The 22,623-nt window shown below is 39.3% G+C and overlaps 1 protein-coding gene across 2 annotated transcripts in view; it reads left to right on the top strand.

The window, feature by feature from the left end:
* Positions 1 to 852: 852 nt before the first annotated feature.
* Phka2 (phosphorylase kinase regulatory subunit alpha 2) overlaps positions 853 to 22,623 on the top strand; it is a 71,630-nt gene continuing 49,859 nt past the window's right edge. For both annotated transcript variants that reach the window (XM_071606001.1, XM_071606000.1), the window contains exons 1-2: positions 853 to 1,069; positions 21,584 to 21,742. In XM_071606001.1, the coding sequence (XP_071462102.1) occupies positions 992 to 1,069; positions 21,584 to 21,742 (237 nt within the window). In that variant the 5' untranslated portion in view covers positions 853 to 991. The remainder of the gene's footprint in view (positions 1,070 to 21,583; positions 21,743 to 22,623) is intronic.

Genomic DNA, 22,623 nt, shown 5'->3' with positions numbered 1-22,623 from the left:
CGGCCTCCCCCTTTCTCTTCTAGGCTGGGTTCCACTACTTGGATTCCGTCCCGGAATGATCTCCGCCTACGGAGAAACGCTCAGGCAGCCACAGTGGTCCAGTCTCTCTCCTGCCATGGGTTGTCTTGGCGACCGCCTTGGGACCCTAAACACCACAGCCAGGAGATGAAGCCAGCCAGGTCTCTGCCGATACTGCAGGCGGCCCCTTTTTCAATCCCCCTCTGGCTGAGACTCCGCGGAGGAGGCGGGATGAAGGCGGGACTAGGGGCGGAGGCTGCGGCCCCTTTACCAGTGTCCCTCATGCCCGGCTCCGAGGGCGGGGGGGGGAGGTGGTCCGGGAGGTGGGCCCGGGACACCCGAGTGGCCGTTCCGTAGGGCCTGTTTCTCCTGCCGCTGTTGGGGTTGTCGGCCAGCTGGGAAAGGAAGGGGCTCAGCAAGGGAACTTGGTCCCCCAACCAAGAGCCGGGTTCTCTTCCTTGGGCCATCCCCTGTTCCCTCCCCTCAGCCTGAGACTTGGTTGGTTCCGCTCTGCGACGGGGGCGGGGCAGGGGGCGGGGCTGAATCAGGCCCGGGTGGGCCCCTGGCAACCGTGGCCGGCGGGCCAGTTTCTCCCTCCCCGGGGCCTCCTCATGACCGCCCATAGACAAAAGAGGCTCGTCAGGGGCGCCTTCTCCTCAGGCCTGGTACTCAGTTCCCGGCTTCTCCTCCGTGGCCGCCTGTGACACGCGGCCTTCGGGAGCGCGGTCAAGGCGGAGCCGCCATAGCGCCAGCCCCCGTCTCCGCCCCCGCACCGCCCAGCCGGCAGAAACTCTGGTTGGCTTGTTTTTTAATCATACTTTGGTTGTATCGTTTTGAAAACTCCCAACCTTCTCCCTCCCAGCCCTATCCCGAGAACTGACTGAAGCTTTGTGTTCTGCGACCAGGCCCGCTGGTCGGCCGCAGCCCTGGCGGCGCGGCAAGTCGTGCGCCAAGGCTCTTGAGCGTCGCGGGGATGCGGAGCAGAAGCAATTCCGGGGTCCGCCTGGACGGGTACGCGAGGCTGGTGCAGCAAACCATTCTCTGTTACCAGGTAAGCAGAGATCACCCGGAGAGAACGCCCTGAACTGCCCTCTGTTGTCACTCATTCTCTTCCTCAGGCCTCTGTCCACTCCTGTGACCTGAGAGTTTGCAATTAAGAGGTTTCCTATTTGAATCCAGTCCTTGCTAGCCAGTGATTTCCTCCCCATTACAATCCCCATATCTTTATTAGTCAGGGGATCTACCGAATAGCTGCTTTGGCGACTCTTTATAGAATTCTTTGACCATTGTTTAGGATCGAAGACAGAATGAGCCCCCTAGGTGCCCTGGGTACAAAATGCCACTTTATTTATTTATTTATTTATTTACTATTTCTTTTAGACGAGAGGTTGTTTGTATAGGCTGGACAGATCACACTGAAAAGACGGTGAACTCTGGACTGTAGACAAGAGTGAAGAAGCTCTGGCCCTCCCAAGAGTGACCTTGTTAAGAGACCACTTGGGAGGGCCATAGGTCCTGTTCTGGTTGCTACTTTATAGATAAGAAAACTACTGGACCCCAAAGGTCCAGTCCAGTAGAGTGTCAAACCCTAAGCCAGGTCTTTTTTTCCCAAGTTCAAGGGGTCCTGTGAAGCTTGCCCATATTGTCTGATTATGAATAATACCTGCTATGCTTTGTATTACTGGACTAAAATTATGTGTGGGTCCTTAATGTAAGACCACTGAACTATTTTTATTCCTAGTGAAGACAGAAGCTATATTGCTTTCCCTCAATCAACAGCAACTATTTTTAGGGCCTTCAGAGTCAAAGAAGGAAGTGGCATTTGGTGGTTAGGGGTGAGGCCTGAAAGTTGGGAGCTATGGTTACTCCCAAGCCACTGACCTTTTTTCTAAGGCTAATTTCTCAGCGTTGGTCCCTCATTCAGCAAATATTTATTGTGTACTAATTATATGCAAGGTACTGTACAAAGTGCTGGGCTTCCAAAAAAGAATAAATGGTTTTGAAGCAGTGACATTTTTGCATGGGGTCTAGAACCCCTATTTGAAACTCTTCAAGCTAGATGTGATTTGCAAGTGAGAAATATTTGGATTTAGAAAGGCAATATGCATATCCTATATATTCTATAATAACTGCAATGGAGTCTGAGCAACACTCCTTAATCACATATTCTATTATTATTTCCACAACAGAATATGAATATTCATACTGAGCGGGATAGGTAAAGACTGAAAAGAGTTTTACATTAGTTCAGGTCCTCTCTCGCTGCTAAATGAACTTACTGCGAAGTTAAGAAAATACTGAATTTCCAGAGCTTATTGACTTTTGAGTTTGCATATGAAGGATTAGGTCTTTATTTGGGGAGCTTTATGGAAGGAGGCCTAATCCAGTTTTGTGGGGCAAGAGAGGAATCCTGCAAAAGATGATTTTCAAGTTGAGAGCTCAAAGATTAGGCAGATAAAGTGAAGTTACTCTTTGCCTTTCTTCTTAGAATAACATCTATAAAATATTCAAAAATCCAAGTTGAAAGACCTTTCCCTTCAGTTCTGTGATGGGAGGGGCTATAGGAGAACTGAGAAAGCTAGTTTTAATCCTCAGCTCTGCCTTCAACAATATGTGTAATGTTTAATCATCCTTTCTGAGTTCATACCCTCATCTGTAAAATGTGAAAAATAACACCTGCTTCCACTGAGTTGTTGTAAAGAAAAAATTAGTGCCTATACATTGCCGAGCAACTCACAGGCAATCAGTAGATAGTGAGGGATCTTGGCAGTTTTATGGCCTTGATATAGTCCACAAATTAGAAGTCAGTGGTCCTCACATAACCACTCTGACCCATGATGCTCCTTTTTCTGAAGGACTTGACACAGCTGCTATTGCTTTATGTCTCCTATTGGTGCAGTGAGGTCCTAAGTTCAGAGACCTTACCAGTTTTGTTCCTTTGCATCACACAGTGTCCAGGTGCATGAAAGGTACCCTTCAATCCTTGGTAAAATACTTCCTGCAGCTTCTGAACCATCTCAATGACCCAGCTTTTGGTCCAGGCTTATCTTCCCTTAGGAGCAAAAGAACTATCTTCTCACTAAAGCTAATCTGCAGGGTTGGACTTTCCTCCCCAACATTTTAATGATTAAAAAAGGTTGTCTGAGCCTTTAGTTGTATTTATTTTGGGGGAAGTTGGTGAGAGGCCCTCACATTTGCCCTCTTTCCTCTTCCTGGCTGTATTATCAAGCTTTTCTGGCTAACAAGAATACTGTGAACACAGTTCTGCTTGGAGATACCATGAATCTATAGGTACAGAATTGCACACCTTCTCATCTAACCCCACCCTGCCCCAACAACTAGAAAAAAGTTGTAGAACCCTGACCCATTTGTTTTCTCATCATCATCTCCCAGTCATCTCAGCCAGGTCACCTCTATTATATATATTTTGCCAATTAAAAAGATGAATGAACTAGGTTTCTGAATTTTATGCTGAATTTTCTCATTTCTGTACATATGTGCAGATGTTTGAGATGTTTTCCAATGTCATTTTGTACAAGCTCTGAAATTTGTTTCTGACTTGCTTTAAAATTGAGATCAATTTATATTGGGTTCACTGGTTAGAAATCATTCTAAGATAAATATGTCAAGCTGATCATTATTATTTCTTTAGAGTCAATAGTTTGTTCATATCAACTAACATGTCAAATAATTCCTTTTCCTGTATCTATGGAAGGAAGAAGTTTTTCATTCATTGTTTGCCAAATATGCCTGCTGCTAAACATTACTTGAATCTTTAAGACACAGAAGGAAAAAGCTATGTCTATAAAAGAGTCCTTTTGCAGGTTTGATTTTATAAATATATATTCTAGGGAGTATCTTCAAAACTTTGTTGTCTATAAGCTGGGCTCAGTGGTACACACCTATAATGCCAGCTACTTGGGAGGATAAAGCAGGATGATTCTAAGTTCAAGACCAGCCTGGATGATTTATAGAGACCCTGACTCAAAAATACAAGAAAATGGACTGAGGATTAGCTCAGTGGTAGTGTTTGTCTAGCATGAGCAAGGCTCTGGAGTCAAGCCCAGTACTACCAAAATATATATATAAATATATTTTTCAAATAAAATTCTAGATTTATTTTGGCCCAGATAAAAAATACTATGTACATTTTTTCAGTTATGACTGTTTGAAGGCTCATTAATAAAAGTATTAAGTATGACGTACTGATAAGAGAATATGGATCAGAAAGAAAAAATAATGATCAAAGTAGTATTCACTCCAACTGCAGATTACTAGGTATAATAAGGTAATATAATTGAAATCAGTAACTAAATATTGCTATTTAATAGCAATGAAATTTAAAATGAGAAGAATTCAAATAAATAAAGCATGGAGTATAAGACAAAGTAAAGATTAGTTTGGGCTATCTCTCACCATGCAGAAAACTCAAGTGGATCAAGGACCTAGGAATTAGACCAGAGATCCTGCGCCTAATAGAGGAAAAAGTAGGCCCAAATCTTCATCACATCAGATTAGGCCCTGACTTCCTTAACAAGACTCCTAAAGCACAAGAAATAAAATCATGAATTAATAAATGGGATGGACTCAAAATAAAAGCTTCTTCTCGGCAAAAGAAGCAATCAATGAGGTGAAGAGAGAGCCTACATTATGGGAGCAAATTTTTGCCACACTCACATCAGATAGAGCCTTAATCTCTAGGATATATAGAGAATTCAAAAAACTTACCAAAAAATAAAACAAATAACCCAATCAATAAATAGGCTAAGGAGCTGAACAGACACTTCTCAGAAGAAGATATATATTTGATCAACAAATATATGAAAAAATGTTCAACATATCTAGTAAGAAAAACAAATCAAAATACTCTAAGATTTCATCTCACGCCAGTCAGAATGGCAATTATCAAGAATACAGACAACAATAAATGTTGACAAAGATGTGGGAGAAAGGTATACTCATTCATTGCTGGTGGGACTGCAACCAGTCTGGAAAGCAGTATGGAGATTACTTAGAAAACTTGGAATGGAACCACCATTTAACCCAGCTATCCCACTCCTTGGTCTATACCCAAAGGATTTAAAATCGGCATACTGTAGTAACACGGTCACATCAATGTTTATAGCAGCTCAATTCACAATAGCTAAACTGTGGAAGCAACCTAGATGCCCTTCAATAGATGAATGGATAAAGATTAGTTTGGGATATGGTTCAAAGAGATATAAATACTAAAAAATAATAATATGGCAGAAGAATAAGAAGAGACAGGAGTTAAAACTGAGAATGAAGATATTATTATATATCTTAAGAGATCAAATCTAAGCATTAGCATTAAAATAATATAAGCAGAACATATAACTTTGCAAACAATAGTGAAATAAAGAAAATCTGATTTCTCTCAGAGAAGTAAGGAAAAGGGTGGATGGGAAGGGTGGGAAGTAAGAAAAAGAAGGTGTGATAAAAGTAAAGGTCAGCAGAAGTAGATGCAGGTAAGTCCACAATAAATGTACATGCTTTAATTATCCAAATAATAGAAATTATTTAAAATATTTAGAAAGGCATATGTAATTTGTAAAAGACAAAACTAAAACAGAATACTAAAAGGTTGAAAGTAATCCAGTGAGACAAGTTATACTAGGCCAGTCCTAACCCCCAAAAAGTTGATGTGATCATACTAATAACAAAGTAGAGTTTAAATTTTTTAAAAAATATATTATTAGGGATAAAGAATATTATTACTACATGACAAGAGGATAATTCACCAAGAAAACAGAGCAATTTTAAATCCACAAAATACTAACAACATAGTTTCAAAGTATATAAAACAAAACTTGACCTAGTTATAGGATAAATGACATCCATAAACATTCTGGGAGTTTTAAAATTTTCTGAGCTATTAATAAATCAACCAGAGAAATAATGAGGACATAGAAAATTTGAGCACGATAAGGAATAAACTTGGTAAAGTACACATACATAGAACTCTGCACTCAGCCAATAGAAAGTACTTATGTTTCAACCTTGCAAATTATTTTTTTCAAGAATTGATGACAAATTAGATTATTTTAAGAGTCTCAAAAAATACTGAAGAATCAACTTTGTGCACACTTCATTTTTTAGCCAAGATGTAAGAAAATTAAAGAGCAACAACAAATGACTGCTAAAGCCCCCAAATATGTTTGGAAACTTCGCAAGCCCACCTATTAAGTATGTCACAGATTGAAAAAGAAATTATAATACAAATTATTAAATAGTTAGAATGACAACAAAATCACTCCAAATAAGAATTTATAGGATACAGTTATGGTGGGGTTTGAAGTGAAATTTTTTAAAATATTTTTTTAGTTGTTGATGGACCTTTATTTTATTTATTTATATGCAGTGCTGAGAATAAAACCCAGTGCCTCACATATGCTAGGCTAGCTCTACCACTGAGCTACCACCCCAGCCCCTGAAATTTGTATCCCTATATGTATATATTAGAAAAGAAGAAAGATTTAGAAATGAATAAATTCAAGATTGAGAAAAGGATGACAGAGTATGACCAAGAAAATAGAAGAAAGGAAATAATTAGGATAGGTAAAGAAAAAAACAAATTTTTTTCTTTTTCTTTCTTTCTTTTTTTTTGGTGCTGGGGATTGAGCCCAGGGATACTTAACCACTGAGCCACATACCCAGTCACTTTTTATATTTTATTTAGAGACAAGAGTCTTGCTAAGTTGCTTAGGCCCTCGCTATATTGCTGAAGAAGCTGGCTTTAAACTCACAAGCCTCTTGCTTCAGCCTCCTGAGTTACTGGGATTATAGGTGTGTACCACCATGCCTGGCAGGAATTTTTCTTTTTTTAAGGCTGGGGATGTAGCTCAGTTGTCCCAGCAACACACATACACACACACACACACACACACACACACACACATACACACACACACAAATGATCAACAAAATCAAAAGCTGGTCTTTTGATAAGACAAATAGGCACATTTCTGGTAGGGTTGATGAGAGGAAAGATGGAGGGGAGAAACAAACAGATAATATTAAGAGTGAAAATGGGAAAAAAGCACTATGAATAATTTTTGGCAGTAAATTTAAAAACATAAATGGACAGTTTTCTAGAAATAATGTTACCAATGTTAAGATAACGTTAAATCCTGATTAGACCTATAATCATTAAAGAAATGGAATGAGTCAAAAAAAAAAAAAATCCTGGTCAAAGATAGTAGGAATTTGGCTTTTATTCTGAGAAGGGGAAGCCCTGAGAGATTTTTGTTTTAATCAAGTCTAAAATAATTTATATACTCTAGGAGTAATCTAGGAGTCAGCTTTGATTCTTTCGTTTTATTTATTTTTTTATTTCAAGACAGGGTCTCACTAGGTTGCTAAAGTTGGCCTCAAACGTGTGAATCTCCTGCCTCAGCCTCCCAAGTTGTTGGGATTACTGGCATGTGCCACTGTGCTGGGCTGATTACTTCTTGTTCCCTCATTCCCCACCTAGAGTGGAGAGCATTTTCTAATGAATGATATATCACCAAAATGTATTGCAGCTCCCCACACTAATGTCTATGTCCATTGCCACCACATCTTGCCTGGATGCCCCCTACCCCTGCCTCCAGCCCTGCTCTCTTCTGCCCAGATCAGTGAGTCGTCATACATCAGGCACCACAGTCTGTCCTGCTTACAACCTTCCCGAGGCTGTTTTCACTCCTACAATAAAATAGAGTTCTCCCTGTGGCCTACACGACTCTGCCACCCCAGCTACAGCCTCACACAGAAGCTACCCATCATTCCACTGTCCTCTCACTCACTATCAGTTATGTTCTGGTAAATGCTTAACAACAGGCTCCACTAACTTGAAAATTGCTTCTGTCAGTAGCAATACCAGGAGGAGAATATGAGAGAAGCCACCCCAATTTCTCATCTTACCCCATAAATCTGGGTAGCACCACCCCATTCAGGCGCCCAAGTTGACAACACAAGAATCTTTTTGGCTCCTTCTTGTTCCTCTCCCATCTGCATCCAATTCATCACCAAGCTCTGTTGATTTTACCTCCTAAGCCTCTTACAAATCGGTCTGCTACTTGTGTTGCTTTCTGCCACTACCACCACCATTGTCTAAGCTAGCAGTCTTGCTGGTCTCTACCCATGCATTAGCATCCCCACCTGTCTTCTCCCTCTAGCCTCTCAGTTCTGTCCCAGTGTTTCTCCCCACTGTGGCCAAAATGGGCTTCTCCAGGGACCCATTCCAGCATTTTGGGTAGCACTAGGTCCAATAAGGGCAGAAGTGACATTATTAGTTCCAGCTCACATAGGTACCATCTGACAGATGGTTGTCTGGTCTCTGTGTGGATGCAAGAAGGGAAGTGGTTCGTGAAAAGCATTTCCTCCTTCCTGGTACAATTGAAAGTCCTGCCTTCTACTACCTTCTATTTCAGCCCTTTCTGGGTGTGGCAAGGAGGAAGGCTTTTGCTATACCTTTTCCATCATAGCCTTTAAATATTTTAGTGTCAGACAAAAACATTTTAGTAATTCATATGAAGACATGTATGGTATGACTCTACCTTGTGAACAGAGATATGAAAAATTGTATTCTGTATGTGTAATATGAATTATAATTAATTCTGCTGTCATATATAACAAATAAAAAACAATAAAATTAAAAAATTGAGTAATTCAAAGAAAAAGGCCTTGAATCCTTCATTCACCAATAAAGGACTGAAACAATCTATACAGGGGAAAGATCTAGAATTATTTCAAGCTTTGTAGGGATCCAGAAGGTCCATTAGTCAAATTGAACCTCCTTTTACAGTTAAAGAACCCCAGCCGGGAGAGGTCATCCTTCTCATGATCTGACTATTGTGTCATAAGCACTGTGTCTTGCTGGGACCAGGCTGGAGGCATGAAGATAAATACTTTAAATATACCAGATTGCTGTGAATAGCAAATGAAGTTGCACTGTCTTTGTGTGTTAAAATAGTGAAGTTTAAATAGGCTATTTCTTTAAATATTCTACTAAATTAAGTTCTGCTATATTGCTCTTGTCTTATTTATTTAGGTACTAGGGATTAAACTTAGGCATGCTCTACCAATGAGCTACATTCCCACTTCACCTCCCCACCTTTTTAATTTTTTTTTTTTTATCTTGAGACAGAGTTTTGCTAAGTTGACAAGGCTGGCCTTGAATTTGGGATCCTCCTGCCTCAGCCTCCTGAGTTGCTGGAATTACAGGTGTGCGCCACTGCACCCAGCGCGTGCATGCTCGCTCGCTCGCTCACTCTATGTGTGTGTGTGTATATATATGTGTGTATATATATATATATATACACACACATACACACACACATATATATATGTATATACATATATATTTTTTTTTATTTATTTAATGTATTTATTTTTAAAGAGATGGGGTCTTGCTGTGTTGCTTAGGTTGCCCTAAATTTCTGGGCTCCAGTGATCCTTCTGCCTGGGAATCCCAAGTAGCTGGAGCTATAGGCACATGCTACTATGCCCAGTTTGTCTTTTATGTTTAGATATGACTCTAGTAATTAATAAAGTAAATGCCACATCTGTCTCAAAAAGGGTAAGGAGAACATAATTAGTGCTCATAAGATTCTTAACCAAGTGAATCATAGACCCATTTAAGTATTTGGTAAAGGTTGAATGTATTGTCCTCTCCCGAGAAAATGCACAAATGGAAATTTCTGGAGTCTCATGGACCTTTACCCCCCCATCCACCCCACAAAAGCCTATGTATAGATTCCTAGCAGATCTTCTGGAAAGTCTCCATTAGGAGCCCAGATGTGGAGGGATATATGGTGTCTCCATGCTCCAAATTCAAACCCAAACCTGAAGCTTATGGAATAAAAGTCATTCTTCTAATTGACAATATCAAACAGTGTCATCTGCAGTTCTCCTGTTCAGGCGAAAGTTTTTTAATGTGTTCTGTAAGTTTCCACGACACTAGGCTAAATACTGAAGCTTCAATAATCCTCACTCTTAACTACAGGAATTGGCGAGAGAGCAGCAAAGAATTAGTCACTTAAGAGCATGGTAAAGTCATTTGATCATAGCTACGGGGCCCAGAACAGTTCCTGTGGGTTTGGAAAGATATAAGATGAGCATTGGGATCTGGAATGAAGTGTATGCCTGCAATGCTTGGCTCCTGACCCAGTGTCTCTCACTATAGCCATCATGCAGTCATATCACATGATGTAAATGCCTAGGCTCAGGACAGCTTGCACCTTGTGCATTATTTGTAAACCTAAATGTGGAAAATCTAATGAACAGCAAGAGAAAGACATTATTGGAATGTGGAAATTGCACCCCTGTGATCCCCTTAGGGAAAGTATGAGGCTTCTACATATCCGAGCTCCAATTTTCAGGCCTGGGGATGTAGCTCAGTGATAGAATGCTTGCCTAGCATGTGCAAAGCCTTGAGTTCTATCCTCAGCACCCCCCAATAATAATAATAATAATAAAAACAGCATTTTTAAGATGATTATCTGAACCACCTGAAGCTTATCTATCAAATTTTATAAAATCTTATCTTCTAATGTAAAAAGAGACGATTATACAATTGGTAATGTTGATTATAGATGCAGTTGTGGTTTTTTCTCCTTTTGCATCTTTTTTATTGTCAAATATATCATATAAATAAAAAGAATAAAATTGTACATGGTTATCTTGTTTTTCATTTAACAGTATACCTTTTAAAGCATTTCATATCAGCATATACCACTCTGCCTCAGTATTTTTGACTGCTATATGATATTACATGAATATACCATCAACTGATCCTGATACTGATGGATTTTTACCTTTTAAAAAATTTTAATCAATGTATATTTATTTCTGTCATATGAAAGGCCACACACACACACAAAAAAAAATCTTAGACAATCTGCATTAAAAAATGCATTTAGAAAAAGACCATTCTATTATATACTACTTCATCAATATATGCAATCATTTTAAATACTGTTATAATTCCTACTTTAACTTAAGTTCAAAATATTACTCTCCCCCACTCCAATTTAATATTTTAAAAAGTGGTTGCTAGAACAAAATTCTAGTACAATAACTAAATTTAAACAGTTTTTGGAGTTTTTGTAATAGGATTTTTCACTTTACCAACATGGGTGGTTGTGGTAAGTAGTCATGCTTTCAACATTTATCCTAGCCTCTTCTGAGTTGTTTCATTTGAATAATTAAACTGTACTTTCCTCCCTTGGAATTAAGCAAAGTGGTGACACATTCTTAGTAATTCTTAATCCACAGTGAGCGGGGAACAAGGATTGGGGTTGGTCTGAGGCGTCTGAACTCTGTGCTATGGAACATAGGACATGGAATGGATGGTCTGGGGGCCTAGGGGAGGCTTCATAGAGGAGGGAGCATGAGCATGTGTATAGGCCCAGAAGTACAAGAAACACTAAGCTGAATTTTCTGGGGAGCTAAGGAGGGAGTGTTGGGTGATTAAATTGGGGTGTGAGAGGAAGAGCCAGCGCAGAGCCTCGGAAGAAGTGATTTACATTCTATCTGATAGGCATTAGAGAATACTGAAAACAGTGTTATGGTTTGGATATGAGGTGTTCCCCAAAAGCTCCTGTGTTAATGCTGGAATGTTTATAGAAGTTAAAATTATTGGATTATGAGAACTGTAACCTAATCAATTCATCCTAATTTCAATGGACTGACTAGAGTAACTGTAGACAGATAGGGTGTGGCTGGAAGAGGTGGGTCACTGAGGGCGTGCCCTGGACATCTTCGCTGTGGCCCCTTCCCTCCTCTCTGTTTCCCTATCCTACCATGAGCTGAGCAGTTTTCTTCTGCTGGACCTTTCCCCCATGACGTGCTGTCTCACTGTGGGCCCAGAGCAATTGAATCAGCAATCCATGGACTGAGACCTCTGAAACTGAGCTCCAAATAAACTTTTCCTCCTATAGGTTGTTCTTGTTGAGTGTTTTGGTCACAGTGACCAAAAAGCTAATCAAAACAGACAGTAAAGTCTTAAGATTATAGGTCTTTCTGGGGTTGGAGTTGTGGCTTAGAGAGAGCACTTGCCTAGCATGTGTGGGGCGCTGGGTTCGATCCTCAGCACCACATAAATATGACTACCTTTGTGGAGGTTGAATTGGAAGGAATCAGTAGTAGAGTCAGGGAGAGTGGTAAGGAGCTATTTCAGTTTTCTTGTGGGACAGAGTTTGGGAAAGGGAATTTGCAGTCTCTGTGCCATTTCTGGTTGCATAGATGACAATATTCATCTAAGACCCCGGATACTAAATTACAAACTGTTAAATACTTTGGTGCTACCATCAAGCATTTATATATTTTGCCTTCAAGTTGCCTTGATCTTGCATTGACATTGAGGCAGTTGCATTGCCTTGCATTATTGAGACAATTTTGCCTCAACATTAATAGTATCAAATAAATGTCTTTATGGCATCTAGTTTACCATGTATAAGCATTCATTGTTAGATTCATTGTAGGATTCTTTTAGTTGCAAATGACAAAAACTCACTTCAAATATCCTTTAAGCACAAAAGATAAAGTATTTCTCAAATAACTTGAAAAGTCTAAGAGATTTTTCTAGATTGAGGAATGGCTGGATTTAGGAGTTCAGATGATAAACTATGTCTCTTTACATTGTTTGGCTCTGTTTGACTCTTGAGTAGGCTTTATTTTCTAGCAGGTTCATCCTATGTGGTGGCAGAGATGGCATCTTGGCACATCCAGGTTATAGTCTTCCAGAGTGATGGCCTTTTCAGAAAGCAAGCTTGTCTATAGTGGCTCCAGCACAAACCCTTACTGTAATGCTGTCAGTTGCTCTAGCTTGGATTGTATGCCCATCCCCAAACTGTGCCCAGGTTAGCCAGGCTTGAGTCATATATCCTTCCCTGCAACTGGGTTCAGGACCAGCGCACAGGCAATGATGGGCTTACCCCACAAGAACCACACTGAATCAGAGCAGGGAAAATTACAGGCAATTACCAGGAAATAAGTGAACAGGTGCTGGACAGGTAGAGGTAACAACATTTTCATGAAGGGGTGTGAAATGAAGGGTCTAAGTAGACACATAATCTCCAATCACCTTTGAATTCTCCTTTTAATAGAAAGAGAAATTAAATAATTTGCACATCACATAACCATCAAGTGACAGAACAGAGATTTGAACCTAGAGATGCCTTTCTCACAGCTGGATCCATGCCCTTAACCACTATCCACTATGCCTCCCATGAGATGGACCTCAGGGTCCTTCTGCCCAGAGAATACCAGAGACAGAGCCCACATCACCCACAGCTCTGTCTATTTTTTAGATGGTCCTAATGTCAGGAAGTTCTTATATTGAGTTGAGATCTAAAGAGATCAGTAGCAGGAAAAAAAATCCCTCTTTGGGAGGATCACCTTTCAGCTCCTTGAGGTGGCTAACTGAAGCCTCCCCTAAGCCTTCTGTAAACATCCATCTTCCCATGAGATGTGGCTTTGAGCCTCTTCATCATTCTCCTTTGGGTATGCTTAAATAGTGAATGAACCCAGGGTGCTTTACCACTGAGCCACATCTACAGTCCTTTTTAAAATTTTATATATTTTGACATAGCATTTAAGTTGCTGAAGCTATCTTTGAACTTCCGATCATTTTGCCTCAGCGTCCGGAGTTGCTGGGCTGACAGATGTGTGCATATATGTAAATGTCCCTTTAAAAACTTGGTGTTTGGCTTTGACAAAATATACCACATTTGCCCTGCCAGGTTGGCAGTTTAGTGGGACTCCCCCCCCACCCCGTAGTTCTGAAAACTTTACTTTTTTTTTTTTTTTTGGTGTGTGTGTGTGTGTGTGTGTGTTGCTAGAGATCCAACTCAGGACCTCATACATGCTAGGGAAGCACTCCACCACACTACACCCCATGACCCCTCTACTTCTATTGACACAGCCTTTGCTTTGTGGTATGTGGTATTCACACTGTTGGTGGTAGGTAGATATTAAAACTTTCGGTCAGAGTTGTACAGTTCAATTTTCTTGTACTTAAGTGTTGGAGCAGGCTGCAACTTTTGGGCTGGGGTGGGGGAGGGTTGGAAAAGAGAGAAGAGGCTCTGTGTAAAGACTGGTTAGGGTCCCAGGGGTGGGGGTGCATGTGTAAAGGGAGCTGAGTCAACTCAAGTGTGGGAGTGATGGCTAATAAAATTAGTTCGGCAAACATTTATTAAACATGTGAGCCCAATAAATAAATCCTTGTTGAATTCCTTCTACTTTGTTTCTATCATCCCAGCCCCTATGTGCTCTGCTGTTCCAGTATTGGCTCAGTGGCAACACTGCAGCCCTTACCCATGCCTACCCCCACTTGCATATACCCTCTAAGGAGCAGAGCATGTCACCATTTCAGCATCTCTGCTATCTTCTGTTGTTAAACTCTTGCTTTAACAATCATCTTTGAATTGCCACCAGCCAAGAAAATTGTGTAAGCATTGTTTCTCAAGCTTGTATAATGAAGACTTGAGCTGTTTGTTTCCATTTTACAAGTAGAAAATTATAATGTTGAATGTGTGTTTTTGAAGTATGTGTACACTACCCTAGGGTCATGTACCCTGTCTTCTCTGGTCACCCTCTACCACTGTACCCTCAACCCCACTGAAATTTACTGCCCTAATTCTGCCTCCTTAACTTTCACCTCTGTCCTGTGAGGTTACAGTTCTCTGTTTAATCCATCTCATCTATGAGTTGAGAAATAAACCATTTCCTGTTTGAAGCAGCTCCCTTGTTTTGCCCACTTTTCTAATTTATTTATTTATCTATTTTTATTTTTTGCAGTGCTGGGGATTGAATTTGGAGCCTCACACATGCTAGGAAAGCACTGTACCACTGAGCTACATCCCCAACCCCCACTTTTCTACTTTTATTTATTTATTTTCTTTTTTTTTTAATTTTTATTGTTGGTTGTTCAAAACATTACATAGTTCTTGCTATATCATATTTCACACTTTGATTCAAGTGGGTTATGAACTCCCATTTTTACCCCGTATACAGATTGCAGAATCACATCAGTTACACATCCATTGATTTACATATTGCCATACTAGTGTCTGTTGTATTCTTCTGCCTTTCCTATCCTCTACTATCCCCCCTCCCCTCCCCTCCCCTCTTCTCTCTCTACCCCCTCTACTGTAATTCATTTCTCCCCCTTGTATTATTTTTCCCTTTCCCCTCACTTCCTCTTGTATGTAATTTTGTATAACCTTGAGGGTCTCCTTCCATTTCCATGCAATTTCCATTCTCTCTCCCTTTCCCTCCCACCTCTCATCCCTGTTTAATGTTAATCTTCTTCTCATGCTCTTCGTCCCTACTCTGTTCTTAGTTACTCTCCTTATATCAAAGAAGACATTTGGCATTTGTTTTTTAGGGATTGGCTAGCTTCACTTAGCATAATCTGCTCTAATGCCATCCATTTCCCTGCAAATTCTATGATTTTGTCATTTTTTAAATGCAGAGTAATACTCCATTGTGTATAAATGCCACATTTTTTTTATCCATTCGTCTATTGAAGGGCATCTAGGTTGGTTCCACAGTCTTGCTATTGTGAATTGTGCTGCTATGAACATCAATGTAGCAGTGTCCCTGTAGCATGCTCTTTTTAGGTCTTTAGGGAATAGACTGAGAAGGGGAATAGCTGGGTCAAATGGTGGTTCCATTCCCAGCTTTCCAAGAAATCTCCATAACTTTTCTACTTTTAAAGTAGAAATAAGACTTTACCTTAAATCATTTCCAAGGTTCATGCTGTGCATATCTGATTTTCTTCTTCAGGGTTTCGTGGAGAAAGACTGAACAGAAGAATGTGCATAATAATAAAATAAGCTCTCTTAAATGGCAAATTATTTCTATGAGCTATGAATAATACATGTGTATACCCTTTAAAGTATTTTTGAAAAGGTATTTCATGCTACAAATCAGTAAAAATGTAACCTTTATTATGCATTTTTATCATTTATTTATTCAATACTTAACTAAGCCAGGACTTAGAGTGGTAAACAACAACAACAACAAAAAAGGTTTTACCCATAGAAAGCTTATAGCATGGGAATAATGCTTCAGATTGTACCAAAAAGATATGTTCATGGATCAGAAGATTCAATATGGTTGAATATTCCCCAAACTATCTACAAATGTGGGATTTAAATGAGGTTCATTTTCTTGTGTATGTATGTCTAGTTGTCCCAACACTATTTGTTAAAAATACTTTTATTTCTCCTTTGCATTGTCTTCAGAAGTTTGTCAAGGAGCAGTTTGCCATATTTGTGTAAATTTATTTCTGGACTCAATTCTGTTTCAACCATCTATGTATCTATTCCTTTACCTCTTGTTAGATTCATACATTTGGGATTGTTATATGTCTTCATGGAGAACTCCTCTCTTGGTTAGCTGTCTTTCTTCCCCTCTGCTACAAGATGGGCAGTAAAATACAGGCTGATCCAGTAGCCTGGTTCCTAGAGGGACAATAACAGAGAGCAGAATCACAGCTGACCAGATATGTACACAAGGCTTGGATGAGAAATAAATGTTTCTTGTAAAAAGCCACTGAGATTTTAGTGTTATTTGTTACCAAGGCACAGAAGCCAAAACTTGGACTCAATCCATTCTAGGCTTTCAGGCTCTGCTCTTTGTTCTCACAGACAGGAGCCAACATGGGCACTTTCCCCAGATGAGAAACTGAGAAGAGATGGAGAAGGAAAGAGGGGCAAATGAGTCAAAGGACACTCCACACAGCTGCTGGCTCTTATCCTCAGTGAAACACAATCTGTAGGAGGCTCATCTGTCTCAGCTTCTTCTCCTAGAGTTTAAGGCTGTCATTGTCAGGTCAGCCTGCAGCAGGGGTCTGAGACTCAGTGCAGGGCTGTGCTATCTCCACTAAGACTGTGTTGTGATACCTGCTCTTTTATTATTCTTAGATATCTTTGTAGTTGCCATTTCTTGAGATCTGCCCCATCCTCCTCCTCCATGACCCCACACCTGGCCACCTCAGGAGCAGCTCTTGATTAGAAAAGTGGATGTTCTTAACAGGATTTGCCACTGATTTTTTTAGTCATTATTTTTTTAGGCAAAGTACAGAGAGTTTAGTAAAGTAAACAGAAGATTTATGTGAGTGAGCACAAATTAGGGCTAAACTTGAAGGGGAAAGGCAAGAATTGGGTGGGGAGAGGGTGCAGAGTTGCCAGGGATTTTGTTTCAAAAATATCAGTGGGATAAAATATCACCACTTGCCATATTTATGGTAAAGATGAAAGAGGGCACCCAGACTTAGTTTTTCTGGGTAATAAAAATGAGCTTGGATTTGCTTGCAGATTCTCTCCCTAGCCCTGTATCTTTATCTGATTTCCTGAAATTATTATAACTATACAAGAAAGAAATAATATAATGAAAGCTGTTCAAATAGGTCAACAATATTAAATATAGCTTGCAGTTATTGATCACTTACATGTGTGAGATACAGTCCAAAATGCTTGATACACTCTAATTCTTTTAATCTTCACAAACTACCCTATGAGGTGGAAACACTAGTATAATCCTCGTTTTACAGATGGGGATGCTAAAGTCAACTGACAAGGTTGCAGTTGTATCATGGTAGAGCTTCGAACAGTCTGATTCCAAAGCTTGTGCTCTTAAACATGATACGTGGAAGGTTGTCATTCTTTGTAGATAGAAATGGTGAAATAGTACCTGATTAAAAAAAAAAAAAGAAACTAAAAATTAACTCACAGAACAGAAAATCCAGTGCCTTCCTCCCCAAAAAAGAATAAATAGATGCTTAAATTCACTGGCAGTCAGGGAAACAACAATTTTAAAAATAAAAGCAATTATATATGTCACTTTACACCCATCAGACTGATAAAATTTTAAATATTGACAACTTCCTGACAAGGATCAAGGATATTTATTAAAACTGGAAATTCATATGCATATAGCCTGTGAACCTAGCAATCCTGTTTTTGGGATTCTATTTCACACAAATTAAAGCACTGTTGAATTACAGTAGATGGGGTAGAGAGAGAAGATGGGAGGGGAGGGGAGGGGAGGGGGGATAGTAGAGGATAGGAAAGGCAGCAGAATACAACAGACACTAGTATGGCAATATGTAAAACAGTGGATGTGTAACCGATGTGATTCTGCAATCTGTATACGGGGTAAAAATGGGAGTTCATAACCCACTCGAATCAAATGTGTGAAATATGATATGTCAAGAACTATGTAATGTTTTGAACAACCAACAATAAAAAATTAAAAATAAATAAATAAATAAAAGAAAAAAGCTTATGTTATAATGATACTTATTGCAGTATTTTTGCAGTGGCAAAAAATATTAAAACTGAAAAATTAATGAATACCCATCACAATGGTAGATGACTAGATGCATTATCATGTGCATCCACCATGGAATATTATGGAGCTTATAAAGCTTAATGAGTTTGAGTTAAACCAAAGGGCTTAAGGGATCTCATAAGGTTCTGTTGAATGGGAAATGCCAAGTAAGCAGTGATCCTAAGATCCCATTCATTAAAAACAGTGACCCCCCCTCCAAACAAAAACCTTGCACATATAGAAGTTTATACATAAGCATGTGCATGTAGGTATATGATTTAAATATCTGATTTTCACAGCACAGAAAAAAAGATGGAAAAATATATATAAGGTTGTTACATGGACAGTGTTTATGGGATTGCTGATGTGAAGGGAGGAGGACAAGTAAAGAGCAGAAAAAATGGAAAACTCATCTATATGATTATAGTTAGACAGTTCTACAGTGTTATATTTAAAAATAATATTTTAACAGATATAATTAAATAATATTTTTTAAAGATTGGAAAGCAACAGATGGTTAATATGATCATAAGGCTTTCCCTGGACAAATCTCCCCACCTTCTTTCTATGGTCTGTATTTGCCAGTGTTCAGCCTTTTGTTTCTCCCTCCATTGACATATCTAATGGAAACCAATGACCCTAGAGCTCTAATGCAATGGACCTGCTTGGGTGATGCAGCACAACCCATCTCCAAGTAGGGGAGGAATGCAAAGACAAAACCTTTGGGTCATCTTTATTGGAAGGGACAGCAGACTGGGAGTAACAGTATCTACCAGTCTGTGGCCATTTCAGGTTTTTTTTTTTTTTTAAGTTGTAGATAGACACAATAACTTTATTTTATTTATTTATTTTTTAATGTGGTGCTGAGGATTGAACCCAGTGCCTTAAACTTTAGGTAAGTGCTCTACACTGAGCCCAACCTCAGCCCACCATTTCAGTTTTTATGAATCACATCAAAATAGAACCATCCACATCTCTTGTAACACAATGCATCATGTTTTATAGATTTCAAGAGAGAAACAAGTCATAAATACTCCTTTTCCTGAGTGCAATAATACCCCTTTTATATGGCTTTTTTGTATGCATAGTTTTGAATGTGGGGGTCCTCTGAAACACCCAGACTGCTTCTCAGTAATTGAATGAGGGAAGATAGACAGTCTAGTGTTAGGTGGGGACAAAATGATCCACTCTAACAGTTAAGCCCAAACTAAAGAATAAAAAAGAAGACTTTCAGTTAATAGGAGGGTAACATTTCATAATCCAAACCACACTTGGCACTATGTGTAACGGTCACTGCTGTGTCATCTGAAGGTTGTTTATCTCAGTAGACTCATGGTTGGTGGAGACACTGGAGGGGAGTTGAGTTCTTTCTATAGATCTCCTGATTATTTCCTGCCCCAGACTTACCCAATAGGTCTCAGAACAGATAAAGATGTATATGTTATCTATTGTTGGTGAATAGTGATTTTTTAAAAGAATCAGTAATCTACTATTGGAATAAGCCTTGTTCTTTGACTCAGTCATTCCTAGACTTCACTTCTGATTGGCTTTAATATCATTGATTCATAAGTTATTGGCTGGATAACTATGTCAATACATGGAATGCTATTGCCCCTGAGGGTAGTATCAGTTCAGTTTTAGATGTTTTTATAGAAGGCATAGATTCATTAAAGGAGAAATTCAAATATTTAATAAGTAGGACCATATAAAAGAATACCTTTATTAAAAACCTAATAACCTTAGCACTGTCACTTTAAAAGTACTCAACAGTTTTTCATGAGACATCTTGTAAATAATACAGAACCCTTTTGAATAATGGTTGTTTTTTGTTTTGTTTTGTTCTGTGGGGCTGGGAATAGAACCCAGGGTTTCATGCATGCCAGGTAGGTGCCCTACCACTGAGCTACACCTCAGCCCTATTGAATAATTCTTTTTTAAGCTGGCAGGGTTCTGATTGTTATGATGCATTTTATTAGATACATATTTCTTTGTATATTTTTGGGAAAAGCCATCAGAGACTTTATGTGACTCATTTCCTATCTTATCCATTTTATTTCTGAGCTCAGAGTTTATTAGGACTGGTGCTTAAAAATTAATAACTTTAATGAGATACAATTTATTTACACACTTCACCTATTTCAAAGGCACAATTGAATGATTTTTAGTATATTCACAGAGTTGTCCATCCATCACCACAGTCAATTTTAAAGAATTTTTAACACCTCCCAAAAGAAAAGGAAAAAGCCTATTAGCAGCCACTCATTCCCCCACTCCACCTCCACCATAGCTCTAGGCCATCAATGATCTTTCTGTCTGTATAGATTTGTGTATCCTGGACATTTTATATAAATGCAGTCACTCAATATGTAACCTTTTATAACCGGCTTCCTTCACTTAGCATTATGTTTTCAAGGTTCATCTGTGTTACAGTGTATATTAGTAATTCCTTTCTGCTGACAAATACTTCATTGTAGAGACTACATTTTGTTGATCCATTCATCAGTTGGTGGATACTTGTCTTGTTTTCACTTTCTGATGTTTATGAATAATGCTGCTATGAACATTTCCGTGCAGTTTTTTTATATGAAGGTCTGGTTTTTTTAGTGATTCCACTGCCTTTTTAAATAAAAATGACATTACAGCTAAATAAGACTCCCACATATTCCTCCTGCTCAGCACCTTCTCTCTAGGCCCACGAAGTATCTGAATTGCAGACAAGATAGCTGAGATCCAGATAGGAAAGGTGGCTTCCCTGGGCACACAGAGCTAGGAAGTGGATGGGGTCCTGCATCCAGGTCTCTTGCTCCCAGCTTCAGTTCTTTACCAACCAATATGGAAGTGTGAAGGCCAGAGAAGACCTAAAGCCCACAATGCACAGATTTGTAAAGCCTTGCAGGCTTTTTTCTATTTATTCATTCTTCTGTTTTATCACTTACAACAGTGTGGTCTGATCTGAAAATGAAAGAAGAACATAAGAGTTAGAAGGTTCCTTCGACAATTTTTTAGTCTCATCGCCTGGTTATACAGGTGAGGAAACTGAGGCTCAGAAAAGTGATGCAACTTATCACCCAAGATCACACTGTTAATGGTGGAGCAGGAACTGGAACTCTTGTCTCTATTCCTCATCCCTGGTCCTTGTCTGTCCCCTGGGTGAGCATTTGTTGCCCAGGAGCTAGCTGTGCGAAGGGAGTTGCAAAGTTATTTTGTGTCTTTTCTTTAATAGAATCCCGTCACAGGGCTGCTGTCAGCCAGCCATGAGCAGAAGGATGCCTGGGTGCGCGACAACATCTACAGCATCCTGGCTGTGTGGGGACTGGGCATGGCCTACCGCAAGAATGCCGACCGCGATGAGGACAAGGCCAAGGCCTATGAATTGGAACAGGTAATGGTGACTGACAGCCATATCTTGGCTGTTAAGCACATTTTCCTCAAGAAAACCAAGGAGGAATTAGCTTTGTGTGTAGAACTGTTGAGATGCAGGTCTCTCTTCCATTTCTGCTATACAGTGTTTTGGAGAGGCATTTATATGGTCTCAACCTCACATGCATCTTTCTGTTTGAGACATTTTTCCCCTCCATAAAATAATGACATCAAAAATCATACCAAGGGGCTGGGGTTGTGGCTCAGTGGTAGAGTGCTCGCCTAGCATACATGAGGCACTGTGTTCAATCCACATAAAAGTAAAATAAAGATATTGTGTCCATCTGAAAGTTAAAAAAAAAAACAAAAAAACCCACACCAAATAGGAAGTGAAACATTCAAATTTCTAACTCTGGAGTGTTGATTTGCCTTATGAGCTATATTTCTCTCACACATTTTATCAATTTTTATACATATTTTTATATACAAGACATCATTATAAACTAAACGTGATTATTTTTAAAAAGTACTCTTCAGGGTAGCCACATTGAAAGAATATTTATCCAAACATTATTGCCACTGCTTAAAACATTTTTGAAACTTTACTTAAAAATAACTCTAGTTTGAGTCACTCCAGGAAAGCAGTCTTATTTATTCATGGTCACCCTTAGTTTCACACCAAATTGATATTACACTATTTTTCTGCCTGTTATTCACCATACAGCACAATGAAGTCCTTTTTGTTGTTGTTGTTGTTGTTGTTTCCCAAAATCAGAAACCAAGATACTCACCAAAGCAAAGATTTGTCATCAGTGAGTTTGGAAGAAAATATTCTGCCCTTAAGGATGGGAGGTATTTTCCAAATATTTTGATAACATTGAGATAGGGAACACTGAAATATAA

This window comes from Marmota flaviventris, chromosome X, assembly GCF_047511675.1.
Source record: "Marmota flaviventris isolate mMarFla1 chromosome X, mMarFla1.hap1, whole genome shotgun sequence".
In the NCBI taxonomy this organism is placed as follows: Eukaryota; Metazoa; Chordata; class Mammalia; order Rodentia; family Sciuridae; genus Marmota; species Marmota flaviventris.
Note: the sequence above shows the minus strand (reverse complement) of the source record. Positions and strands in the feature narration are given on the sequence as shown.